Source organism: Hemicordylus capensis, chromosome 6 (assembly GCF_027244095.1).
Source record: "Hemicordylus capensis ecotype Gifberg chromosome 6, rHemCap1.1.pri, whole genome shotgun sequence".
In the NCBI taxonomy this organism is placed as follows: Eukaryota; Metazoa; Chordata; class Lepidosauria; order Squamata; family Cordylidae; genus Hemicordylus; species Hemicordylus capensis.
Window position 1 is genome coordinate 118,410,650 of NC_069662.1, and position 22,321 is coordinate 118,432,970.

The following is a 22,321-nucleotide window of genomic DNA, read 5'->3' on the forward strand; positions in this document are numbered from 1 at the left end:
CCAGGGGCCCATCCCTTTCTCCTAAGGGTTCCCCAGCCCCAGGGCTCCACTCCAGCCTCATCATATTGATCTCTCTCATCCCAAGGAGGACTTAGACAATTCCTCTTCAGGCAAGGAGGTTGGTGAACTATGGAAGATGGCCTGGCACATTCTGCTGCTCTCCGGATTTTCTTCTGGGGAGATTTTGCCGGGTTACTGTACAAGGCCCACAGGACCCTCAGTCTAGAAGAGCAAGGGCCTCCTCCACCTATAAAACCAGAGAGTAACCAGGAGGTCTTTCCACCTTCTCCACCCACTGAGGATACTCTCCCATGGCCACAACGTTTTACACAGATCATCCATTCAGAATGGTCTAACCCAGACAAGGGCAAGGTCCCTTCAGGTACCATGAGATGCTTTTATCTGGCCCCTAAGGCGATCATGGACATGCTGATGGTTCTTTTAGTTGAGGTGCCCGTGGTTGCCTTGGTTAAAGGCCAGGTATTGCCCTAGGATGGGGATGAGTTACTAAATAGTCCAGAGGATAAAAGAGTGTGTTGCCATTTTGAGGCAGTCACATGAGAGCCTCTGACTTAATCCATATTTAGCTGGGATCTGTATTATGATTCAGGAACCTTTGCAATGGTTTTCTCCAAGCAGCTGCAATCTGAGGTAAGGGTCGAACAAACTGGGCAAAAGCTACTACTTTCACAGCCGACACTACACTGGATGCCATGCAGATTTCCGCAAGATTTCTGCGAGAGCCCTGGCATACGATGTGACTATTAGGAGACACTTAAGCTTCAAGAGTTGGAAAGTCGATCAGAAGTCTTGTTCCAACCTAGCTACCACACCCTTCAAGGGTGGCAAGTTATTTGGTGAAAGTTTTGATCTGGTTCTGCTTGAGACTACAGACAAAAAGGCCATGCCATATTCCTCTCCCAAACAGGATAAGAAAACGAACAAAATGTCAAATTCTTCCTTCTGGACACCCAGATCCCCCTTTCACAACCTTTCCAGACAGAGACAAAGTCAATAGAATAGGCCCGGGCCATTCTCTAGGGATAGTGCCCCCTTCAAGGTATCCAGAATTCTCCACCCAGTGGGGGGGGGGGTTTTCATGCTACAGATCTCTCAATGACTATGGGACTCTCATTCCACTGGGGGCGGGGGAGCAGATTTCAGAGGTTTACCAACCATTGGAACCTATCATCATCCGACCAATGGTGCCACAGTGAGGGGTACTGACTCCTCCTCCTAGTATTTGGCCTCCAAACAGATTCCTCAGGATCTCGCAGGAGGGAGAAATAGAGGCTTATGTTTCAGGCTATTTGTCATTTCCTGCAGATACAGGCAACTGAACCAGTCCCCCTTACAGAGCAGCGTCGGGGAATGTACTTCATCCTGTTCATTGCCCAGAGAAAAATGGACATTGGCGTGCTATACTAGACTTACAATCCCTAAACAAGTTCATCAGAAAAGGAGATTTTTTGGATGGAGATTCTCTGCTCTATCTTAGCATAACTCCAGGAGGGGGACATGTTGACCTCCTTTGATCTAAAGGAAGCTCTTGTTCAAGGCCCTGCCAACAAAATGTTTCTCAGGCTCATGTACAATAATCAGCACTACCAACATTGCACACTTCCCTTCAGTTTGAGTCCTGCACCACAAGTGTTTACCGATGTCATTGTGGTACTCATGGTGCATTTGCAGACCAAGGTGTAGATTTACATCCTCTCTCTGTATGATCTATTGATCCAATTACCCTCCAGACATCAAAGTCTTTAGAATGTCCAACAGATACTAGGCTGCCTGCAGACACGCAGGTAGATTTGTTGTAAACAGGCAGAATAGTTCCAGCACCCGGGTGCTGTTATAGATTGGAGCCTGCCAGCCAAAGGGACAAGATCATAAAGATCTGCAATTCTCTAAGAAGCAACCATGTTAGCCCTATGCTCAACTCCAGGGATCCATCATTGCCCCCAGAGAGATGGTTCCTTGGGCAAAAGTTCTAGCACACCCACTTCAGCGGTCTCTGTTGCCTTGGCAGGATTAGATTGTTGCCAGATCTTTGAGGAGAGCCAGAGTTCTACCTCAGGTAGTGGTGCATCTGGAGCAGCAACCCTGAAGGGAATAGACCCTCTACCCACACAAAAGGGTTCAGTTTACCACCGATGCAGATATGTGGGGAGGGGGCTCCCATTGCAGCCACCTGGTAGCTCAGGGACAGTGGTCCAGGGAGGCCAACTCAGCTTCAACTAGTTGGAACTCCAGGTGATCAAAAACACTCTCCTGGAATTCCAGCTAGTGCTGGTGCATTGTCGTATGTTCATCAGAACTGACAAATTCACCACCAAGGTCCATATGAACTGGGGTCCAGCACAAGGTCTAGGTCACTGATGTTGGAAGCACAACTGATTTTAACATGGGCAGAGGCCAGTGTGACTTCTCTCACAGCTGATCTGCAGGGGGAATCGAATGTGTTGGTAGTCTGGTTAAGATTGACCAGATAGATTGAGCAGGCAGAATGGTTTCCAGTAAGAAGGCCTTTGCATGCATAGTGTGCAGGTTCAATCAGCTGGTGGTGGATTTATTTGCCAGCTGGAGAATGACAAGTTTTTACACCTCCTGTCTAGGCATGTGCAGGAGGAATGGAAGCAAGAGGTGCCTTGACAACCAAGGGTCTACTATACGCATTCCCTCCAAAAGCTATATTGTCCCAAACAATGAGCAGAACCTCTGTGGCATCAAACTGTGCACATTTCTTAGACCTCTCTTGGGAATGACCACCCCTGCCTCCCGCTTCTAGGCTACAATCCTTGTCTCCTATTCCGGGGCTCAGCAGTTTATCCAGATCTGGACTGGATAAAGTTGTGTGACTGGATGCTTGAGGGCCAGTGGAGACATTCCACAAATCTTAGACAGCATTTGGGCATCACAAAGGCCTTCCACAAAGTGAAAATTTCAGGCCACACGGAAGGCTTTCGTAGTGTGCTGCAGGTTTAATAACATTCAGTTTCTATTTCCCTCCATAGCGCAAATTCTTGCCCTTCTACAGAAGGGCTTGGATGTAGGATTGAGACAGGCATTTGCCAGCCATTGCATCCGTTCTGGTTGGCCCTTTTAAAATGGTTGACATACAAGGTATTGTTCTTAATAGCAATGACTTTTGCCCACCATGTATCTGAGTTGGGGGCTCTGTTTGTGCAGAAGAAATTGTGTCTAGTTTCCTTGTTATGATCTATTAAGGACAGTTATGGTCTATTAAGGACAGATCCCACATTTAATTGAAGGAGTAACACTTTGTTTCACAGGTCTCAGGAGCTAACATTACCTTCTTTTGCCCCAACCCAAAGAAAGGGAGTAGCATACGCTAGATGTTAGGAGGGCAGTCAACATTTATTTGAAGTGTTCTAAGACTTTCAGCATTTCTGCATTTTTAGCCTACTTTCCAGTAGACTTATGAGATCACCCGGCTGTGTGTGTGTGTGTCCATCTACGTGTGTGCCCCCCCCACCACCTCCAACTTCGCAACGCCTGGACCAATATGAACCAAATCAGGTACAGTTGTAGGGACAAATAGGACACCTCAGCGGTGTAGTTCATGATGATGTCGTCCGCCCCAATCCAAGATGTTGGATGCATAAGCTTTTGAGGCACAAGTGGGCTAACTTGTGAACCACCTAACCAATTTGAACCAAATTTGCTACAGCTGTAGGGACACATAGGGATGCCCTTATGGCATGGTGTGTGATGATGTCATCCACTTCAATTCAAGATGGTGGCCACGTGAACATCTGAGGTGCAAGCAGGCTAATTTGTAAACTGTCTTACCAATGTAAACCAAATTAGGTACAACTGCAGTGAATGATACACAGGGACACCTCAACAGCATAGTTCATGTTGATGTCATCCACACCAATTCAAGATGGCGGATATGTAAACTTTTGAGGCTCAAGTTCACTAACTTGAGGTCTGTCTAACCGATTTGAACCAAATTTGGCACAGTTGTAGTGAGTGACACACAGGGACACCTCAATGGTGTAGTTTGTAATGATGCCATCCACCTCAATCCAAGATGGCAGACGCATGAACCTTTGAGGTGCAAAAGATCTAGCTTGTGGACCTTGAATTGAGCCAAATTTAGTCCAGTTGTAGAGACAGTGAAAGGAAAGTAGGCTGTTTATTTCTTAGTAGAACAACTTGTTCTCCCCCCAACCACCACCTTTCAGGACCGTTCATTGGGTCATAATGTCTTCAGTGATACTCTGGCCCATTTGATTTATGTATAAGATTATTCATGTATGGCATACTCTTCCAAGGGTTTGACTCCTTCTGGGAGTATCACAGCCCACTCTGCTAAGTGCACTGCCACATTTGCAGCATTCTCTACTCAGGGCCCGCTTATCGATATTTGCAGGGCGGCCACTTGGACATGCTTGTCATCATTTGTTTGCCACTTTAAGTTGCAGTCCTTAGTTTCCTCTGATGCCTCTTTTAGGAAAAGGGTCTTCACTGGTTCCTCAGTGAAGCCCTGACCCTGAACTCCCTAGCATTACGCAGGGGTACTTGGGCTGAGCACCTCCCCAGCAGGAAGTTGCATGGGCTGGCGGAAAGCAGGTAAGGACCTGCTCTCCAGCTTCTTAAAGCTCCCCTGTGCTGCTCCCAAAATGTGCTTGAACCCACTCGTTCAACAATCTATATGGATTTATTTATTTATGCATAGTTCGGGCACATTCCTAACCTGTTGATATAAGAAATAAATACCATATTTACCCAAATAGAAGATGAATCTGAATTAAAGATGATATCTGAATTTAAGGCAGTAAATAAATTTATTTATTAAATAAACCTATATTTACCTGAAAAGAAGAGATCTCTGAATTTAAGATTACTCCCTGGTTTCTAACATTAAATAACCTTTTAAAAAACCTAGTCTTGGATTCAAGGAAATAGGGTACCTGTGTATAATGCTCAGGTGACACCATGTTTTTTAATATAATGTCACTACAGTACTGCAGAATTTTTTTTTAATGTTCATGTGTGGGTGGTGCTGAAGGTCTTTGGTCAAACTCTCTAATAATTGTTGTTAACAGGTACTATTATTAGTTTGTTATAGAACAGTGCTCCTGCATGTAGCTAGTAAAAATACTTAAGTGTTCTCAATATTCTTGTCTTCTTTAGGACAATAAATCTACAGAACACACTGCTGCAACAAGTACTTGAAAGAAAGCATGAAGTCCTTTGTATCCTGACAGAAAGAATAATAACGACTCAGAAATGTTTAATATCTGAAACCATTCAGACAGAAGAAAAAATTGCTGGTATGGTGGGATTGAGTACAAAAATTATAAAGGTAAGACTATAGAAGGCAGAATACTGCTCTTTGTGCATATTCTAATAGTGGTCATGATGCTCCATTTAGTGCTTCACAGTTTACTCTAGCCGCTCTGGCTTTCCTACAGTCCTTTGTAGTATGCAGTATGCAGTGGTTCCTCTTTGATCCACATTGCATACTGAGGGCACCACCCTCTGGGAGTTTCTCCTATGCAAGTCTTATTCAAATGAATGAAAACTATACAGCAATATAGCCCTTTGATCTTTGCAATGTTGTTTTATTTTTACCAGAACCTACAAGCAGCATTGATTTTGCCTCTTTTAAATATTAGGCCAGTTGCAGCAGATGGACCATATATAATAAGCCTGTTATTGGACCAGTGCTCTGAGGTGGCACATAAAGTCGCCAAGTATTGTGCGGCTGCTATACGAACTCGACAACCAATTTTGGCTAAAGTTAATGAGTTACAATAGATGCACTGGATTAGATTTTTAGACAAATAGACTCAATAGATAGATGGTTGTGTTAGATTAATTATTATGTAAGCTAAATTAGAAGATAGATACTAAGTAAGCACTATATACATATTGGCTGGACTGCTCTGTATTTTGGTATGAGTAAATATGTATATTGTTATATACTTGTATTAATCCTGGTCTGGGACCATAATAAATATCTTACCTTAGAAGGGCATGTGCAGGATAAATTGCTTATGGAATGTATCGGAGGCTTCATATTAAAGTCTCTGCTGCCTCTAGATCTTCATATTTGTCTCTTCCCACTCCACTGTGCCAAAATCAACAATATTCTTATGCAACACATTTAAAAATCCTTTTGCCAAACATTTTCCTTTGCCTACACTGGGGTCACTATAGAGGAAGTCGACTAAGATCTTAAGGCTACTGTCTGACAATTATATGCTCTATGCAACCGAGGGCTGTTTATCATGTTGATTTCCCTAGTTGGGTTATTAAGATAGAAGGTATGTAGATAGGTTATGCCAAAATAATTTGTAATGCCAAAATAATTGACTGCAAGTCAGAGGCTCTTATTCTTCAGACAAGCTTAGAGGTCCTTTGCCAAACTCTTGTCTTGGGCTCAGGCTATTGCTGGGTTAGACCAAAGATCCTCTGAGTCCAGCACTCATGTCTCCACAGTAGAGAAGCTCAAAAACCAAGTGTTATGGAGACAGCTGCACTGTGCTGTTGTCTCTGGAATCTGGCCATCAGAGGTATAGCTTGGAAAGTCCATCTGTAGGTTTTAGAGATAACACAACAGTAGGCCTGTCCCCCATGAGTCTGCCTAATCCTTTGTTTTTTAAAAGCTAAGCTAATGGCTGCAACCAGTCTTGTGGAAAAGAATTCTACAAGTTAGCTATACACTGCGTGAACAAAATGCTTATTTTTGTTTGCCCCGTGTACATTACAGAAGTGCTGGTCTCTAACTGTTCTCTGGCCTCTGCAGTATTTGAGTAAGTTGCGGGGGGAGAGAAATTTCCTTGAGTTTTGTAAGTATTGGATACTTCCTGTTTCACTAGCATGCATAACCACCTTACAAACTATTGAAAGTTGTGATAACCACTTTTTGTACAGTATAGAACTAATCATTTCCTTTACATTGACATTCATTTGGTGTGTAAGTTAACTGCAGCATTGGATTAAACCACTGTAAAATTGAAGAGCAAATGAATATCTCCCCCAGGTATCAGTGAGTGAAAATGGAAATGTGATAAAGGACTCTAATGTGATCTTGGAGATCCCTGCTCCCACAGCTATTGCTTATGGTGTAATAGAACTGTATATAAAGCGTAACGGTCAATTTGGTAAGTAATTCCCCCCCACCCTTCTCCCCGAGCTACATTACTGTTACCGATGAGCAATGCCTTCTTACTAGGTCTGATGCAGTCAATCGAGTTCTTTTTCTGGTAGCTTTTGAATTGTTAGTAGGGGGAATGATAAAGGTCTGGCTGTTTAACCAGGAATAACTTTTTGCTGAATTTACAAATCCACCCCTGTGTTTAAAGGTGACTCTTTAAGCTGTGTGTTTCTTGGCTGTGTCACCGAATTATCTCTGTCATCTGTAAATGAGCAAACATATTGATGCCACATGAGCCTGACTCCTCAACAGATCTATCAGTCAGAGTTAGTTTCGTTGTTTACTAATTCGTTTAATGGCTGCAGTCCATTGTTGTTCATGCACCATCTGCTTTCACAGTGAAGTTTCTATAGTTGCCCTCCTACTGAATTTCTGAAGGGCTTTTGAAACGGTTTTTACAGTTGGGGGACTGGCGAAAAGAACTGCTTCAAGGAAAATTTCCTTGTATGAGTGCATACTTGTTTGTTTCCTTCTGATTTTTCTTGACTACCTAACTCTCACCCCCAAAATTATTGGCGTCTGTGATAAGCACTGGGAAGTTTGAAGATTCTGTTAAAGAAGCTTTTGAAAGGGAAATTCAGAGGGGGTGGGGAAACGTCTAAAGAATTTTAACTTGCTACCTAATATTTTAACTTGTAATTTTAAATTTTGGTTTTAACCTTTTAGTTTTTCTATTTTATCAGTTTTATATTTTTATACTATATTGGTTTATTGAGTTTGTTAGCCATCCCGAGTAGTAGTGTACTGGGGGGCGGAGTATATGTATTTTAGATAAACCCTGCAACAGACACATGGATGATGTTCCGTCTGCCTATCAGGATTAATTAAACTGTTCAACAAAGGCGAAGGAGAACGGACTAGTGAGTGGGAGTAGAGGCTGCTGTAGCTGTACACCTTCGAGCTAGCAGCAGCTTCGCTCTCCAGGGAGTTAAGTGGGAGTTCTCCACAGATAGTGGCCTATGTCCAAATTAAGAGTTCCATGTGGGGAATGCTTCCATGCACGTGTGTGTAGTATTTGGCTATTCCCACCCCCCACACACACACAGTTGCTTGTGCCTCCTCTCCTTAGGGAGGAGAGCTGGTCTTGTGGTAAAGGTAAAGTGTGCCGTTGACTCAATGTCGGCTCCTAGCAACCACAGAGTACAAGAGCCGTTTACCTCCTGTGCAGTATGAGATGATGTCTTCCAGCATCCTCCTATATACCCCTGCTAACTGGGCAAAGTTATACCCCTACTAACTGGGTAAAGAGGCACCTTTTACCATGGTGATTCTCTTTATTTAGCAGGGGGAGAGTAACTGGCCCTATCCACCCCCAGCACAGTACTTCCAGTGACTGTTGCTGGTGTGTGTCTTATGTTTCTTTTAAGAATGTGAGCCCTTTGGGGACAGGGAGCCATCTTATTTGTTTGTTATTTCTCTTTGTAAACTGCCCTGAGCCATTTTTGGAAGGGCGGTATAGAAATCGAATTAATAATAATAATAATAATAATAATAATAATAATAATAATAATAATATAGTACTGCTGCCAATATAGGTGTTTCCCATAGTCTGGGAAACATATCAGTGGGGATTTGAACTGGCAACCTCTGGCTTGTTAAGTCATTTCCCTGCTGCACCATTAGGTGGCTCTTGTGGTAGCAAGCATGAATTGTCCCCTTTGCTAAACAGGGTCTGCCCTGATTTGCATTTTAATGGGAGACTACATCTGAGCACTGTAAGACATTCCCCTTAGGCGATGGGGTTGCTTTGGGAAGAGCATCTGTATGCTTTCATACAGAAGGTTTCAAGTTCCCTCCTTGGCATCTCCAGAGAGGGCTGAGAGATACTCCTGCCTGTGACCTTGGAGAAGTCGCTGCTGTTATGTGTAGACAATACTGAGCTAGATGGACCAGTGGTCTGACTTGGTAGAAGGCAGTTTTCTATGTTCCTAAAACATGTCCTTGAGAGTTGCAAGGCCCTTGGGGACAAATTTTCAGATGGCACAGATGGCTGCAGGGATCACCAAATATTACACCTTTTGGAAGTATTCTCTGCACACACAACTCTTAGTTTGGATATAGATTAGCACACTGTGGTTGTAGGCCAACTTTCTGAGCCATAAACTTGCCAAACAACAAGCACACAACACTGCACAAGCTCCCATGGATTGTAGATTCCTCTTTTCCTGCCAGTTCTACTTCTGTGACTCTTGTTCCTGATCGGGTAGTCAGTGGCCTCATTGCAGTTGAAATTCTTATCTACATGTGTAGATGTGGGAAAGGATTTCCCAAGAAATCCAAGGATTTCCAATGCCTAAATTTGCCCTCAGCTGGTTGAGATATAGTATGGCACTGATAAAGAGTAGAACTTTGTCATCGTCGTCGTCTCCCCCCACCCCGTCTCCATTTATGTATCATCTCTGGCAATATAAAATAATCAAAAGAGTTCCTGGAGTCATGCATAAAAATGAAAGGAGTATGAATACAATTCAAAATGAGCAAGACAAAAACCAAGTGTAATGCAAAGCGATAGATGAGAGAAATATAATGCCTGCAAGCATCTCATTTGGTTGTGAGTTACTGATAAAGGAGAAATTTCAGTTTGTCTTGTGAGTTTATCTGTCTGATAGTAGGAGAAGAGAGCAAACACTATTGTCTGTAGTTTCCAAGATGACATGCATTGCATCTCTTTAGAAAATCTTCCCAAAATGGCTTTCCCCCCCAAATATGGATATAAGTGAACAATTTTTAAAAAAAAATAAAATTGTTTTGTTCAAATACATGAATATACAGATTCAAAGTGAATATAATATGCATTAATATGAATGGCTACATTTTCTGTCTGGCTTCTCCCTCTCGGAATGCCTTGTTTGAACTAGCTAATAAGTATAGCAGGCCTGAGTTCATTAACCTCTGCTCTCTTTTCTGCTCTGTCTTTTACTGTTTCGGCCATGCCCTGTTTAATATTTGGCTATCTTATCACTCAAACCTCATAAAAATGAATGTGCCTAATGCTATCTTGGTGAGTCCATCCTTGTTGCTGCAATAGGTAGGTGGGGGTGGGAATGAGTGGATCAGAATGTCTGTCCACAAAACCAGCTCCTGCATGTGGCCTTTGGAAAGGTCGTTTCACCCAAACGATGGGGCTGTGGCTCAGTGGTAGCGGCTCTGCTTTGCAAGCATAAGGTCCCAGGTTCAGTCCCTGGCATCTCCAAGTAGGGCTGGTAAAGACGCCTGCCTGAAAGCTTGGAGAAGTTGCTGTCACTCACTGTAGACAATACTGAGCTAGAAGGACCAATGGTCTGACTCAGTACAAGGCAGCTTCCTGTGGCCCTGTGTCAGTAAGTCAAATGGTAGCCTGCAGCCAGGTGTTAATAAATAATCCCTCCCACAACAGCGAATAGAATTCACTGAAGTTGGCATTACTCAATAGATGTTGGAATCGAGGTTGCTTCCACTATAGAGGGAGAATTTGCTGTACTGGAAGGGCCATTCCTAATCTCTGGTGTACATTTTCTTCCATGATGCATAGGAGTTTGTCTCTAAAATAAGTGACCTGCGCGTGTAAGTTTTTTACTGACTTGTGCTGTAATGTTTTATGACGGTAGATTCCGAGGGATTGTGTCATTTGTCATGCTTTGCCAAGTTTTTCCTTATTCAGCTGTTTCATTCTCCTGGAATTACAAAAACACTACCTGTACCATAATGTATCATCTGCTTCTAACTGCAATTCATTGTTCTTAAATTCCACAGCCAGCTGCTTATTATAGTCTTGCTCGGTCAGAATATGGACAGTTCTCAGTTCTGAACGCTTTACATCTGTTGTGAGCCTGTCATTTATTAATAGCTTGTGTTTGCTAGGAAGGGTGCCATGCTTCCTCATCATCTTGCCTTTTCTGTGTGCTTTCTGGGTATACTTCCACTTTCAATTGTTAGTGATACAAGGGTTGGGTTCCCTGACTGCTTTAGAACTTGCTGAAAGCTGTTGGATATGTGGCACAATTTTTGATTAACAATTAAACAATCCTCAGCTTTTTAAAGATTTACCAGCATGTCTGTTAAGGGCTAGAGAATTATAATTATGCAGATAGGATTATAGAGAATGAAATCTGTTTCCATCAGCTGGTCTACTTGCAGCTGATGTTGCAAAGTCACTGAACCTTGTATACTCCGCCATGCTGTGGTTTCCGCTCATTGAAGTTTCTAGCGGGAAAGCCCTTTTAGATACCCCCCTCCTCTCCCCCGAATGAAAGGTCACAGATTCTCCAGATGCATCATAGATCTAACATTCCTCAAACTTATTCCTCCTTCTCTCCTTCCTAGAGGTATCATACTTCTTCTAACTGGGCTGGTGCAGAAATTCAAGAGGAAAACACAGAGATCCAGACAGACAAACTTGGCACATTATTAATTAAGGTTGCCCTAGGAACAGGAGTTAATGAAGTGGTATTACCAACGTCTCCTCTTTCCAGTGTTCATACTATTAGCTGTAGCAGAGGTACATGAAACAACCCCAGCAAAATTGCATTACTCTTGGGAGGAAAAGCTTTAATTTGCATTACTCTCTCCTGCTGCAAAACTTGCCTTAGTCTTCAAGAGGTTTTAATATAAATATGCGATCAACTCCATGAACAATTGCTTTCTTCATTCTCATTCTGTAGCACGGAGGAGTTGCTGGGGTGCCTCCTCTGCCCTTTTATGTATGCCCTGAGTTCAGTGAGAGATGAATGTGGAAAGGTTGTATTTATATTCTGAACAAGAAGTGTGACTATTTTGCTTCCTTGATAACAACCTTTCCCCTTCCATCTCATTTATTCTTAGGTAATCTTTTGTTCTCCTCACATCTCATTACAATTTTGCAAGTGCACAATGGACAGTGTGTAAGGAGGGACTGAAATCTCATGTTTGGTCCACTGTTTAATATATATTATTCTCTCAGTGCTTCAGCAGAGGAATATGGCACTGATAAATCCCTTTGTTGTAATTTTGATTCTAATGATACTCTGTTATCTACAGACAAAGCACTGAATCTTTATTTTAATTTTCCTTCAGTGAAATGAGACTGCTACAATCTGGCTGCTATCAGGATAGACGTAATTGATGATGGTTTTAAATGGGCCGCTTTAAAAAAAAAAAACATATCTGTAGATCCCCAAGAGCCCTCTTCCTTCCTGCATTTGGAGTGGATCACCTTTTTGGCATCTGTCTCTTCAAGGTTCACAGACAGTTCTCTAAAAGTCCAGAGGAACCCAATATGGAGACCAATGTTGTTGACTACAATTCCCAGCATCCCCAGCTGCAATGGCCTTTGGCAATCCTTGTTACAGGGAACACTGATGTAGGCCTGTGATCAGTGCCAAATGAGACAATATGTAGGCTGTGTTCAGACAATATGGAAACCAGTGACTAGGACTTCTGTCTTCCTTTATGCGCAAAAAGTTGCAATGGGACCCAGGTTGAGCGACCACAGCGCTGGGGCAGGGTCCTTGCCCCTCCCTCACCATATCATTTTTCTAATAAAGATTCTTCCCCTCCCATTTTGGGAAATTGGACGCAAAGCTTTGCGGGTGGATTTTTATCAAGTAAATGGTATGCAGAGGGGAGAATTAACATTCCCCTTCCCCCAGCATTGAGGCCTTGGTCTACATCTGGTTTCCTTGTGGTTGCTTTTTAAAAAAATGTCAAGAGACAGAATAGCAGATCTCCATTGTCTCATTCTTGCTGAGGCACCAGCTTCCAGAGAGGTGGCCATATTAGTTTGTTGCAGCAAAAATTGAGTCTTGTGGCAACTTAAAGCTGAGTTCTAGTTAAGAAAAGCTTATGCTAAAACGAATGTGTTAGGCTTCAAGGGGCCACAAGATGCTTGGTGGTTGTTTTTCCAATCTGTGTAGTACGTGTGACTTGCTATACACAAGTGGGAGGAGTGGAGCCACAGCCAAATCTAACCACTTCAGTTTCAATTTTACAATGAATTCCATTCGGCTTTTACCAAGAGATTTACTTCTGGGCAGACTGAAGCTTATAGCCCAGAGCGAGTCATGAAGCCAAGCTTGTAATCTTAAAGTGAGTTGTCAGGTAGCCTGACCTGTGGATTTGTACCTATTTAAACTTAGCAAGACAAGATTTTGGGTCTCAGTCCACTGACTATATTTCTACAGGGATGGCACCAGAACAAACAATGGCATGAATCCTAAACAGAAACTGTGCCTATAATTCCCTTGATGGTAGTGGCAATGAAAATGAAAATCTTGGGTTGTAGGATTATTCCCAATAGTGTGATCCTATGGAAGTCATACTGCATTGCAGTGGAAGGATAGCAGCAAGTGGATTGTTAGCCCATATCCTTTCTCACACACACACACACGCAAGGATCCCACAGCATGCTGAAATTCTATGACCCGCCTTTGAGAAATAGCAGCCTAATAATAATACAATATATAGCCCATCTTTCCAGTCAACAAAGGTGCTCAAAGTGGTTTATATAGTTCAAATATATACTGAGCTTGTGATTCTTCTGGTCTGTGACTGTAATAAAGATTTTTTTATTTACACTGAGCTGCAATTTGTATGGACCAGCACTCACTTCAATCTTATTTTATTTAAGCAAATATGTACAAAGTGTGTTTTAACTTCTCCTCACCATCAGTCAGACATTACTTGCTCAATGTATTTGATTTCCAGATCTTTCTGAATAACAAATAAAAGCAATTCTAATTGACAGACTTCTGCCTGCTTCATGAGCAACAAGGTGGCTTTGAAAGAGAGAGCACAGAAAGGCCATCCTATCACTCTTTAGCCTTCAGCGATGCCATGTTCCTCCATATGGATGCTGTGGATAATGAGAAGCAGTCTGGGCCTGAAAGCCCTATCCCCAGTGGAGCTCCATTAAGCATATTGAGAAAAGGTACTAGTGGACAAGTGTTAAGATATAGAACAAAATGTGTATTCACAATAATAATTGGAAACTAACATGTTCCTACTTTAACATGTATTTGAAAAGATCATAGAAATGAAGGTATGGAAATTGGGGGTCTGTATGGTGTGTGCGTCTGTGTCTGTGTCAAGCTCCAGCTCCCTTCTCCCTGAAAACATTTGGGGCAGCCCAAAGCCTGAGTGCTGCAATGTGGAGAGACAGGTTTAAATCCACCCTCTCTGCATTGTATCATCAACCGTGAATCGGAGTGCTGTAATCCCTAGCACTATAGAGTTGGGAAATGTTGGTGATGGCTAAGCAGCAAGTTTTACACTCGGCTCTCAACCAGAGCAGTATTGCTGGGAGTGGATAGGTTTGCTCCTCCCTGTACCATTTGGGAAAGAACCTTTTCCTCCTGTTCGTGGGGGGGAAATTTGACCCTTTTCAGGCAAAATACAAAGTGCTATTTATTACCTTTAAAGCCCTGGACAGCTTAGGTTTGGGTTACCTTAGAGAGCGTCTTCCTCTGCATGATCCCCACCACACGTTAAGGTCATCTGAGGAGATCCATATCCAGTTACCATCGGTACGTCTGCTGGTGACTCAGAGGTGGGCCTTCTCTGTAGCTGCTCCTGGGCTGTCGAATGCACTCCAGCAAGAAATCCATAGCTTGAGTTCATTGTTGGCCTTCAGGGCGCTTTCCAGATTAGACCCTGCAATGGGGTCATGACGAATCTCTGAAGTGTGCTGTTCATATTTCCAATGCCTTGTTTTGAATTTAATCGCTGCAATATAGTGCTATAACATCTTATATCCGGCATTAAAAAGTTGCTGTTTTTTCAGGTTTTTAGTTTTTATGAGACTGCTCAGGTTATCAGACAGCTGTCTTCTGTCTATGCTCCTCTGCAGGCAAGATGGCTCTTAAGCAGCCCTGAAAAGGGGCATCTTGGAATCTTTTTACCTCTTTCTAATGTTTTGCTCCTTCGGGGGGGCGGGGCTTTGAGAGAGAGCCAGCGTGGTGTAGTGGTGAGAGTGCTGGACTAGGACCGGGGAGACCTGAGTTCAAATCCTCATTCAGCCATGATACTAGCTGGGTGACTCTGGGCCAGTCACTTCTCTCTCAGCCTAACCTACTTCACAGGGTTGTTGTGAGGAGAAGCTCAAGTATGTAGTACACCGCTCTGGGCTCCTTGAAGGAAGAGCAGGATATAAATGTAAAAGTAATAATAATCATATGCTGAAGGATATCTCCCCTCTCTCCCCTCATATCTTTATAATTTTTAAAATTCTGAGTATATGCAGTGTCCTCTATGTAGAAACCCCTAACTTGACTATGGTGTCCCTGCTTCACTGCTCTGCTGGTTAGCACTGGGCCATCTGGCTTTGCTAGCAGAGGCATTCAAATTGTTAACCTGTCCCAAAGAGAGCTGCTCTTGTTACACATGGCATCAGTACAACTACTGTACTTAGCATTTTCTCAAGGAGTGATTGTTCTCACATGGAAGGCCATTGGCCTGGAGATCCCCTCTCAGTTAATGTGAAAACATGTGGCAAAATACAGCCCTCCTGGAGGGTGCGTCCTCCCTCGCCATGAACATAATTATGAACTGTTTCAGTTTTTGTGTCCCTGCCAAACTGCTCCAACTTAATAATGTTTTAGGATGCACGGATGGAAAAGCAATTCTTGAGAGCATTTGTTACACAGCATGGAAACATTTTATTAATTAAATTCCTCAGTGGAGGCTTACTTAAGCATCCTGATTTGCAGAACCTTTATTCTTCTCAATGAGCACCACCTTATTCTGAGGAACGGCAGAGAGCAGTAGATAGAGGGTCAAATTCAGAGACTGTACCCCAAAGTAGTGAAAAATGTGTGCTGAGACTATGGGTATCTAGCTGCATGTTGCATAATTGAGGTCCAGATTGGCAAAGTTATGATAAGAAAAATAATGTTTTGAAAAAGTGTGGGAGGCAGAAAGCTGGTTGCTGTGTGTGTTACCAGCTTCCTAGGCAAGACCTTCTTGTGGGCTGCTTTCTCCACTGTAAATAAACCCTTGCACCAACGCCCCTTTTGTAAGGTGCCCGATTGGCCCTTTGTTTCTAGCTAGCCAGTAGCTACAGCCAATGCAGCCATTTTGCAATAACGGGAATAAAATAGCACTTTCTCTGGAACAGAGAAATGGTAAAAAGGAATAAATACACCCCTTTGTATGGTTAAAATAGAAACGTTTTTGTTAAAGCTCCATGTGATGGTGCATTCTTGGCTCACCCACTGTATGTGACTTTCTTTAAGGCTTGTGACTCTGGCTCTTTATTGCATTAACCTACTTTAGCCATTCAAGCCATGTTCCAACATCTTTGTAACTGAACTGGTAAAGTGCATCATGAGTGAACCAAACTGAGCTTTTATTATCTAACTCTGTTGTACTGTTCTGGCACTGTGCATTAATATACCTTGAATATTTTTATATACTTCTATTTGTATCTGGATCAACATTCATGTTGAAGTTCATCAAGTTTTAACATTCACTGTCCCAGTACTTGACATGCATTTCCTATACATATAATCTTCCTTTTCCTGGAATTGTGTTTCTGGTTTTTCAGTTCACTTTCAGATTAAACACTGAATTTATAAAACTACTCCTTTTATTGCTAGGTTAACCTTCTGCTAAAAGAATTTGTGAATAGTGCTTAGACAAAATGATCTAAATTTGGCAAAAATTGCCTCATTAATGAAATAGAAGAAGCAAAACAATAACTGGGTTCTGATATAGCCATAGACTTCTGTCTAGTCATCTGCAGAAAGAGTTGCATTTCTTTAATGCAGTGCAGGCTTTCCTGCAAGAAAACTCTGGACCTTAAACAGTAGCAAACTATGGCGCGATCTAACAACCATCGGCCAGTTTAGATGGTAGTTTTCCAACCCACTTGATTAAAAGAGAGATGTGCTGAGATTGCGCCCTCGCTGATGTCCTCCGTCCTGGCACATTTCTTTATCAAATGATAAAATTTGTCCAAATTGGCACTCCACATGCAACCTAAATTCTAGTTTAAACTAGTGCCTAGGTCACAAGTGGAGCAGCAATTCAGATGAACTTTCAACCCCATATGATAAAGAAATACTCTGGGAAGATGTTGGGATGTCCACAAAAGATATTCAGATGGGTGTGCTCTCAGCATGGACCAGAAAAGTATCCTCTGAATTGGCATTTTGTGCTGTACTTAGACTTTCTTTCCCAACAGAGTTTGCACTGCTAGTTTTTTGGCCTGAAATAATCTTTAAAGGTAAAGTGTGCCATCAAGTCGATTTCAACTCCTGGCACCCACAGAGCCCTGTGGTTGTCTTTGGTAGAATACAGGAGGGGTTTACCATTGCCTCCTCCCATGCAGTATGAGATGATGCCTTTCAGCATCTTCTTATATCGCTGCTGCCCGATATAGTAGTAGTGGGGATTCGAACCGGCAACCTTCTGCTTGTTAGTCAAGCATTTCCCCGCTGCACCACTTAAGGTGACAAAATAATCTTTAGCACTGTACTATTTAATTAATTAATTATTTCTAGCAATGTGCTGGTTAGTAATATTATCGCCGTGAGTAGATAATGTTTGATTTTAATTTTGAAAGTTTTCAAAATTCTTGAAAGTTTTGAGAATATATTTCTGTCAACCAGTGCATGCTTAATATGTTCTCTTTCTCTTTAAAAGATGCCTTACAATTAAAGACCCAGTTTCAGCCCTTTACAAAGCTCTCAGAAGAAAAGCAGGAAGCTTTATACCAAATACTCCGAGAACTACTGCTTCATGAAGAAATGGTGACTCAGCTGGAGGACCTGGTAATTCTTTGATTCTTAAACACACATCTCACTACTTTTTATTCCAGCCTGGGTTTTTATTAAGCAAGCAACATTGCTTTTGATTTTTCCCCAAGGGTGAATGTGTTTCCAGATTAATATTTAGCATCCCTTTAACCCTAGATCTGTTCTTTTTGCCTACAGCTGGATAACATATGCTTAGAAGATCATCGCGAACTCCTAGTCATGACAAAGTTAAAGCCACCAGAACAGCAAAATATAGAGGAGTTCTTGAAGTTACTTGGAATCAATTTGCAGAATGAACAGTTGATACGGAAGGAGCAACTTCACAACAAGGACCACTTCTTAGCTGCTCACATTCTCCTCAGTGCTGTGGCAGGTACAGAAAAGAGAGAGAGATTAGCAGCCTTCTGATTGGAAAGGTCTGCCTTTCTGCAGTGCTTTGTTTTACCCTTATAGGCTGATTGCAGTGAGTGGGCAAAAGCAGTGGGCTTCCTTTTCATGGTGCCTGGCTGATTCGATTGTTGAGCAGTTTGTGAACCTGAATGAATCTTCTGTGCAAGTAGAAGCCATTTCATACTTGAAGCATAAAACTTTGAAAGAAAGAAAGAAAGAACAGAAAACTTTAAGCATAAAGCATTTGTTGGAAATCACTCAGTCCCAGCTTGCACCAAATCCTGGCTTTTTCGTTCAGATTTTCAGTAGGATTACTATTCTCACTGTGTGCCAGGCTCATCCACTGATACCAGGAAGATGCACAAAAGGTTCAAGCTTTATATAAATACCGGTGGTGTAACTTACTATTGGAGTGCAAATGCTGTCTTTTTAAAAAGTAAATCTGACTAGATGGCACTGAAATTAGAGTGTCACTGAGCTAGCAATGGAATGGAAAAGGTTATTAGGTAGAAGTATCAGGTAGATGCCACCACATAAGAACAGTCCTGCTGGATCAGACCCAAGGCCCATCTAGTCCAGCATCCTGTTTCACACAGTGGCCCACCAGATGCCGCTGGAAGCCTACAACAGGAATTGAGGGCATGCCCTCCCTCCTGCTGTTACTCCCCTGCAACTGGTACTCAGAAGCACCCTGCCTTTGAGGCTGGAGGTGTCCTATAGCCCTCCGACTAGTAGCTGTTGATAGACCTCTCCTCCGTGAAGTTATCCAAACCCCTCTTAAAGCCATCAGGTTGTTGGCTGTCACTACATCTTGTGGCAGAGAATTCCACAATATTGTGCATTGAGTGAAAAAGTACCTCCGCTTGCTTGTCCTAGATTTCCTGGCAGTCAATTTTATGGGATGACCCCTGGTTCTAGTGCTATCTGAGAGGGAGAAGAATTTCTCTCTATCCACTTTCTTCACACGATGCATAATTTTATAGACCTCTATCATGTCTCCCCGCAGTCATCTTTTTTTCTAAACTAAATAGCCCCAGGAGTTGTAGCCTTGCCTCATAAGAAAGGTGCTCTAGGCCCCTGATCATCTTGGTTGCCCTCTTCTGCACCTTTTCCAGTTCTACAATGTCCTTTTTTAGATGTGGTGACCAGAACTGTACTCCAGTATTCCAGGTGTGGCCGCACGATAGTTTTGAATAAGGGCATTATAATATTAGCAGTTCTGTTTTCAATCCCCTTCCTAATGATGGAATTGGCCTTTTTCACAGCTGCCGCACATTCAGTCGACACTTTCGATGAGCTGTCCACCACGACCCCAAGATCCCAATCCTGGTCATTCACCAACAGCTCAGATCCCATCAACCCCTTGAAGTTGGGGTTTTTCGTCCCATGTGCATCACTTTACACTTGCCAACACTGAACTGCATTTGCCATTTTGTTGCCCACTCGCCCAGTTTCGAGAGATCCTTTTGGAGCTCCTCACAATCCTCACAATCCATTATGGATTTCACTACCTGAAAGAGTTTGGTATCATCTGCAAATTTGGCTACCTCGCTGCTTACCCCTACTTCTAGATTATTTATGAATAAATTAAAAGGCAATGGTTCCAGTACAGATCCCTGGGGGATCCCACTTGTTATTTTCCTCCATTGTGAAAACTCTCAATTTATACCTACCCTCTGTTTCCTGTCCTTCAACCAGTTAGCAGTCCACACATGTACTTGTCCCTTATCCCATGACTGCTAAGTTTTCTCCTTGTGAAGTTATCCCCAAATAAATAAAGGCTACTTGGCCACTCATGTCTCTTAACTGCACTTGGGGGGGGGGGGAGTTGCATTGAACAAAATGAAATATTTCTGTCTCTGTTGCCATCTTGCTGGCTAAGCAACACTTGCACCACCATGTTCTCCAAAGCAGGTAAGAAGGCATTTGTTATCCTTGGGGAATGCCCTCCCCCACAGAGCAGGAAACAGGGCCAAAACATCTCCTCTAGGCATGGGTCCCACAGTTTGCCAGACCCGAATTGTGTCACTTCCAGACAGCAGCAAAGAGTACTGGAACACATTCATTTTCCAAGAATGGTTTTCCCCACACACACCAGCAGACTTCTGTAGTCTTAGGCAGCAGGATACCACACTCTGCCTATGTGGACAGCAGGGTCCTAGACTGATTTTCTTAGTGCCATCTCCTGGTCAGCTCTTGCTTTCAGTGAAGAACTGATTTCTGCTTTTCTGGCAAACTGTGGTTCTTCACAGAAAGCAAGAGCCAACCAGGAAATGGCACTGAGAAAATCTCGCTAGGACCCAGCTGCCCATGTAGACAGAGGATGGATTCCCACTGCATAAGACTATGGAAGCCGCCTGTTATAGAATTGTCACACCAGCTCTAGGAATCCACAGGGCTTTTTCTCCACCTCCTTAACACCATATTAAAGCCTGCCATATTGCCTCCCCCATCCCCACTCTTCTCTACCCAGAAGTTTACCTCTTTCAGTTATGATAAATAGTGGCTCTGGTTTCTGTACTTCCCTTATACTTCCTTTCTCTTCCAGCTCTCCCTCCTCCAAAACTTCCGTCAGTGCTTTCTTCTTTCCACACATCGGGTTGACTCTGCTGGTGTTCTTGCCTTAACTCTTGATGAAAGAATAATAGGGCAGGAATAGAACAATTTGCGTGAAGATACCAGGTTCATCTCTGAATTATTACATCTCTGTGATGACGTTCTGAGTTACCACAATCACTGAATCCTGGAATAAAGTATGAAGTATGACACAGTTGCAACGATACCAGAGATGTAGTATATTGAACTAATTTTTGCTGTGTTCTCTTAAACAACTACTGCTACTATGAATATGTATATACCACTCTTCAACCAAGTTCTCAAAGTGGTTTATATCCGGGGCATAGCTAGGGGATAGGGAGCCCATATTCACCCCTCTCCCTGGTGGCCCCCTTGGAGTGAGGGAGATAATGAAGGAAATAGGGAGGGGTGGAGCTGGGGGGTCCTCAGGAGCCGGGGGCCCAGGTTCTTTGAACCCATCTGCTCCATTATAGTTACACCCCTAGTTTACATATAAAAATAAATAATACATAAATAAGATGGCCCCCTGTCCCCAAAGGACTTACAATCTGAAAATAAATACAAGGCAGTTACCAGCAACAACCACTGGAGGGATGCTGTGCTGGGGTTGGATAAGGCCAGTTGCTCTCCCCCTGCTAAATATAAGAGACCAACCACTGTAAAAGGTGTGTTTTTGCTCAGTTAGCAGAGGATAAACTAATGTGGAAAAGATTGCCAGGAGATCTGAAAACTAGCAAATCGCCAGGGCTGGATGGCATCCATCCAAGAGTCCTCAAAGAACCCAAATGTGGAATTGCCAATCTCCTTGCTAAAATATATAACTTCTCCCTGCAATCAGGCTCTGTACCAGAGGACTGGAAAGTAGCAAATGTAACACTGATTTTCAGAAAGGAATCCAGGGGCAATACAGGAAATTACAGGCTGGTTAGCTTAATGTCCGTTCCAGGCAAATTGATGGAAAGCATCCTCAAGGATAAAATTGTAAAGCACATAGAAGAACAGGCCCTGCTGGGAGAGAACCAGCATGGCTTCCACAAAGGTAAATCTTGCCTCACCAACCTTTTGGAGTTCTTTGAAGGTGTCAGAAAATGTGTAGATAAAGGTGATCCAGTTGACATAGTATACCTGGACCTTGAAAAAGCTTTCGACAAAGTTCCTCATTAAAGACACCTGAGAAAACTTAGCAGTCATGGGATAAGGGACAAGTACATGTGTGGATTGCTAACTGGTTGAAAGACAGGAAACAGAGGGTAGGTATAAATGGAGAGTTTTCACAATGGAGAGAAAAAAGAAGTGGGGTCCCCCAGGGATCTGTACTGGAACCAGTGCCTTTTAATTTATTCATAAATGATCTAGAAGTCGTGGTGGACAGCTCATTGGAAGTGTCAACCCACTGTGCAACAGCTGTGAAAAAGGCCAATTCCATGCTAGGGATCATTAGGAAGGGGATTAA

The 22,321-nt window shown here is 42.8% G+C and overlaps 1 protein-coding gene across 3 annotated transcripts in view; it reads left to right on the forward strand.

Annotated features, from left to right (window-relative positions):
- GSDME (gasdermin E) overlaps nucleotides 1-22,321 on the forward strand; it is a 51,915-nt gene that overhangs the window by 21,543 nt on the left and 8,051 nt on the right. For all 3 annotated transcript variants that reach the window (XM_053266351.1, XM_053266350.1, XM_053266352.1), the window contains 5 exons: nucleotides 5,164-5,335; nucleotides 7,019-7,139; nucleotides 13,893-14,075; nucleotides 17,789-17,916; nucleotides 18,079-18,274. In XM_053266351.1, the coding sequence (XP_053122326.1) occupies nucleotides 5,164-5,335; nucleotides 7,019-7,139; nucleotides 13,893-14,075; nucleotides 17,789-17,916; nucleotides 18,079-18,274 (800 nt within the window). The remainder of the gene's footprint in view (nucleotides 1-5,163; nucleotides 5,336-7,018; nucleotides 7,140-13,892; nucleotides 14,076-17,788; nucleotides 17,917-18,078; nucleotides 18,275-22,321) is intronic.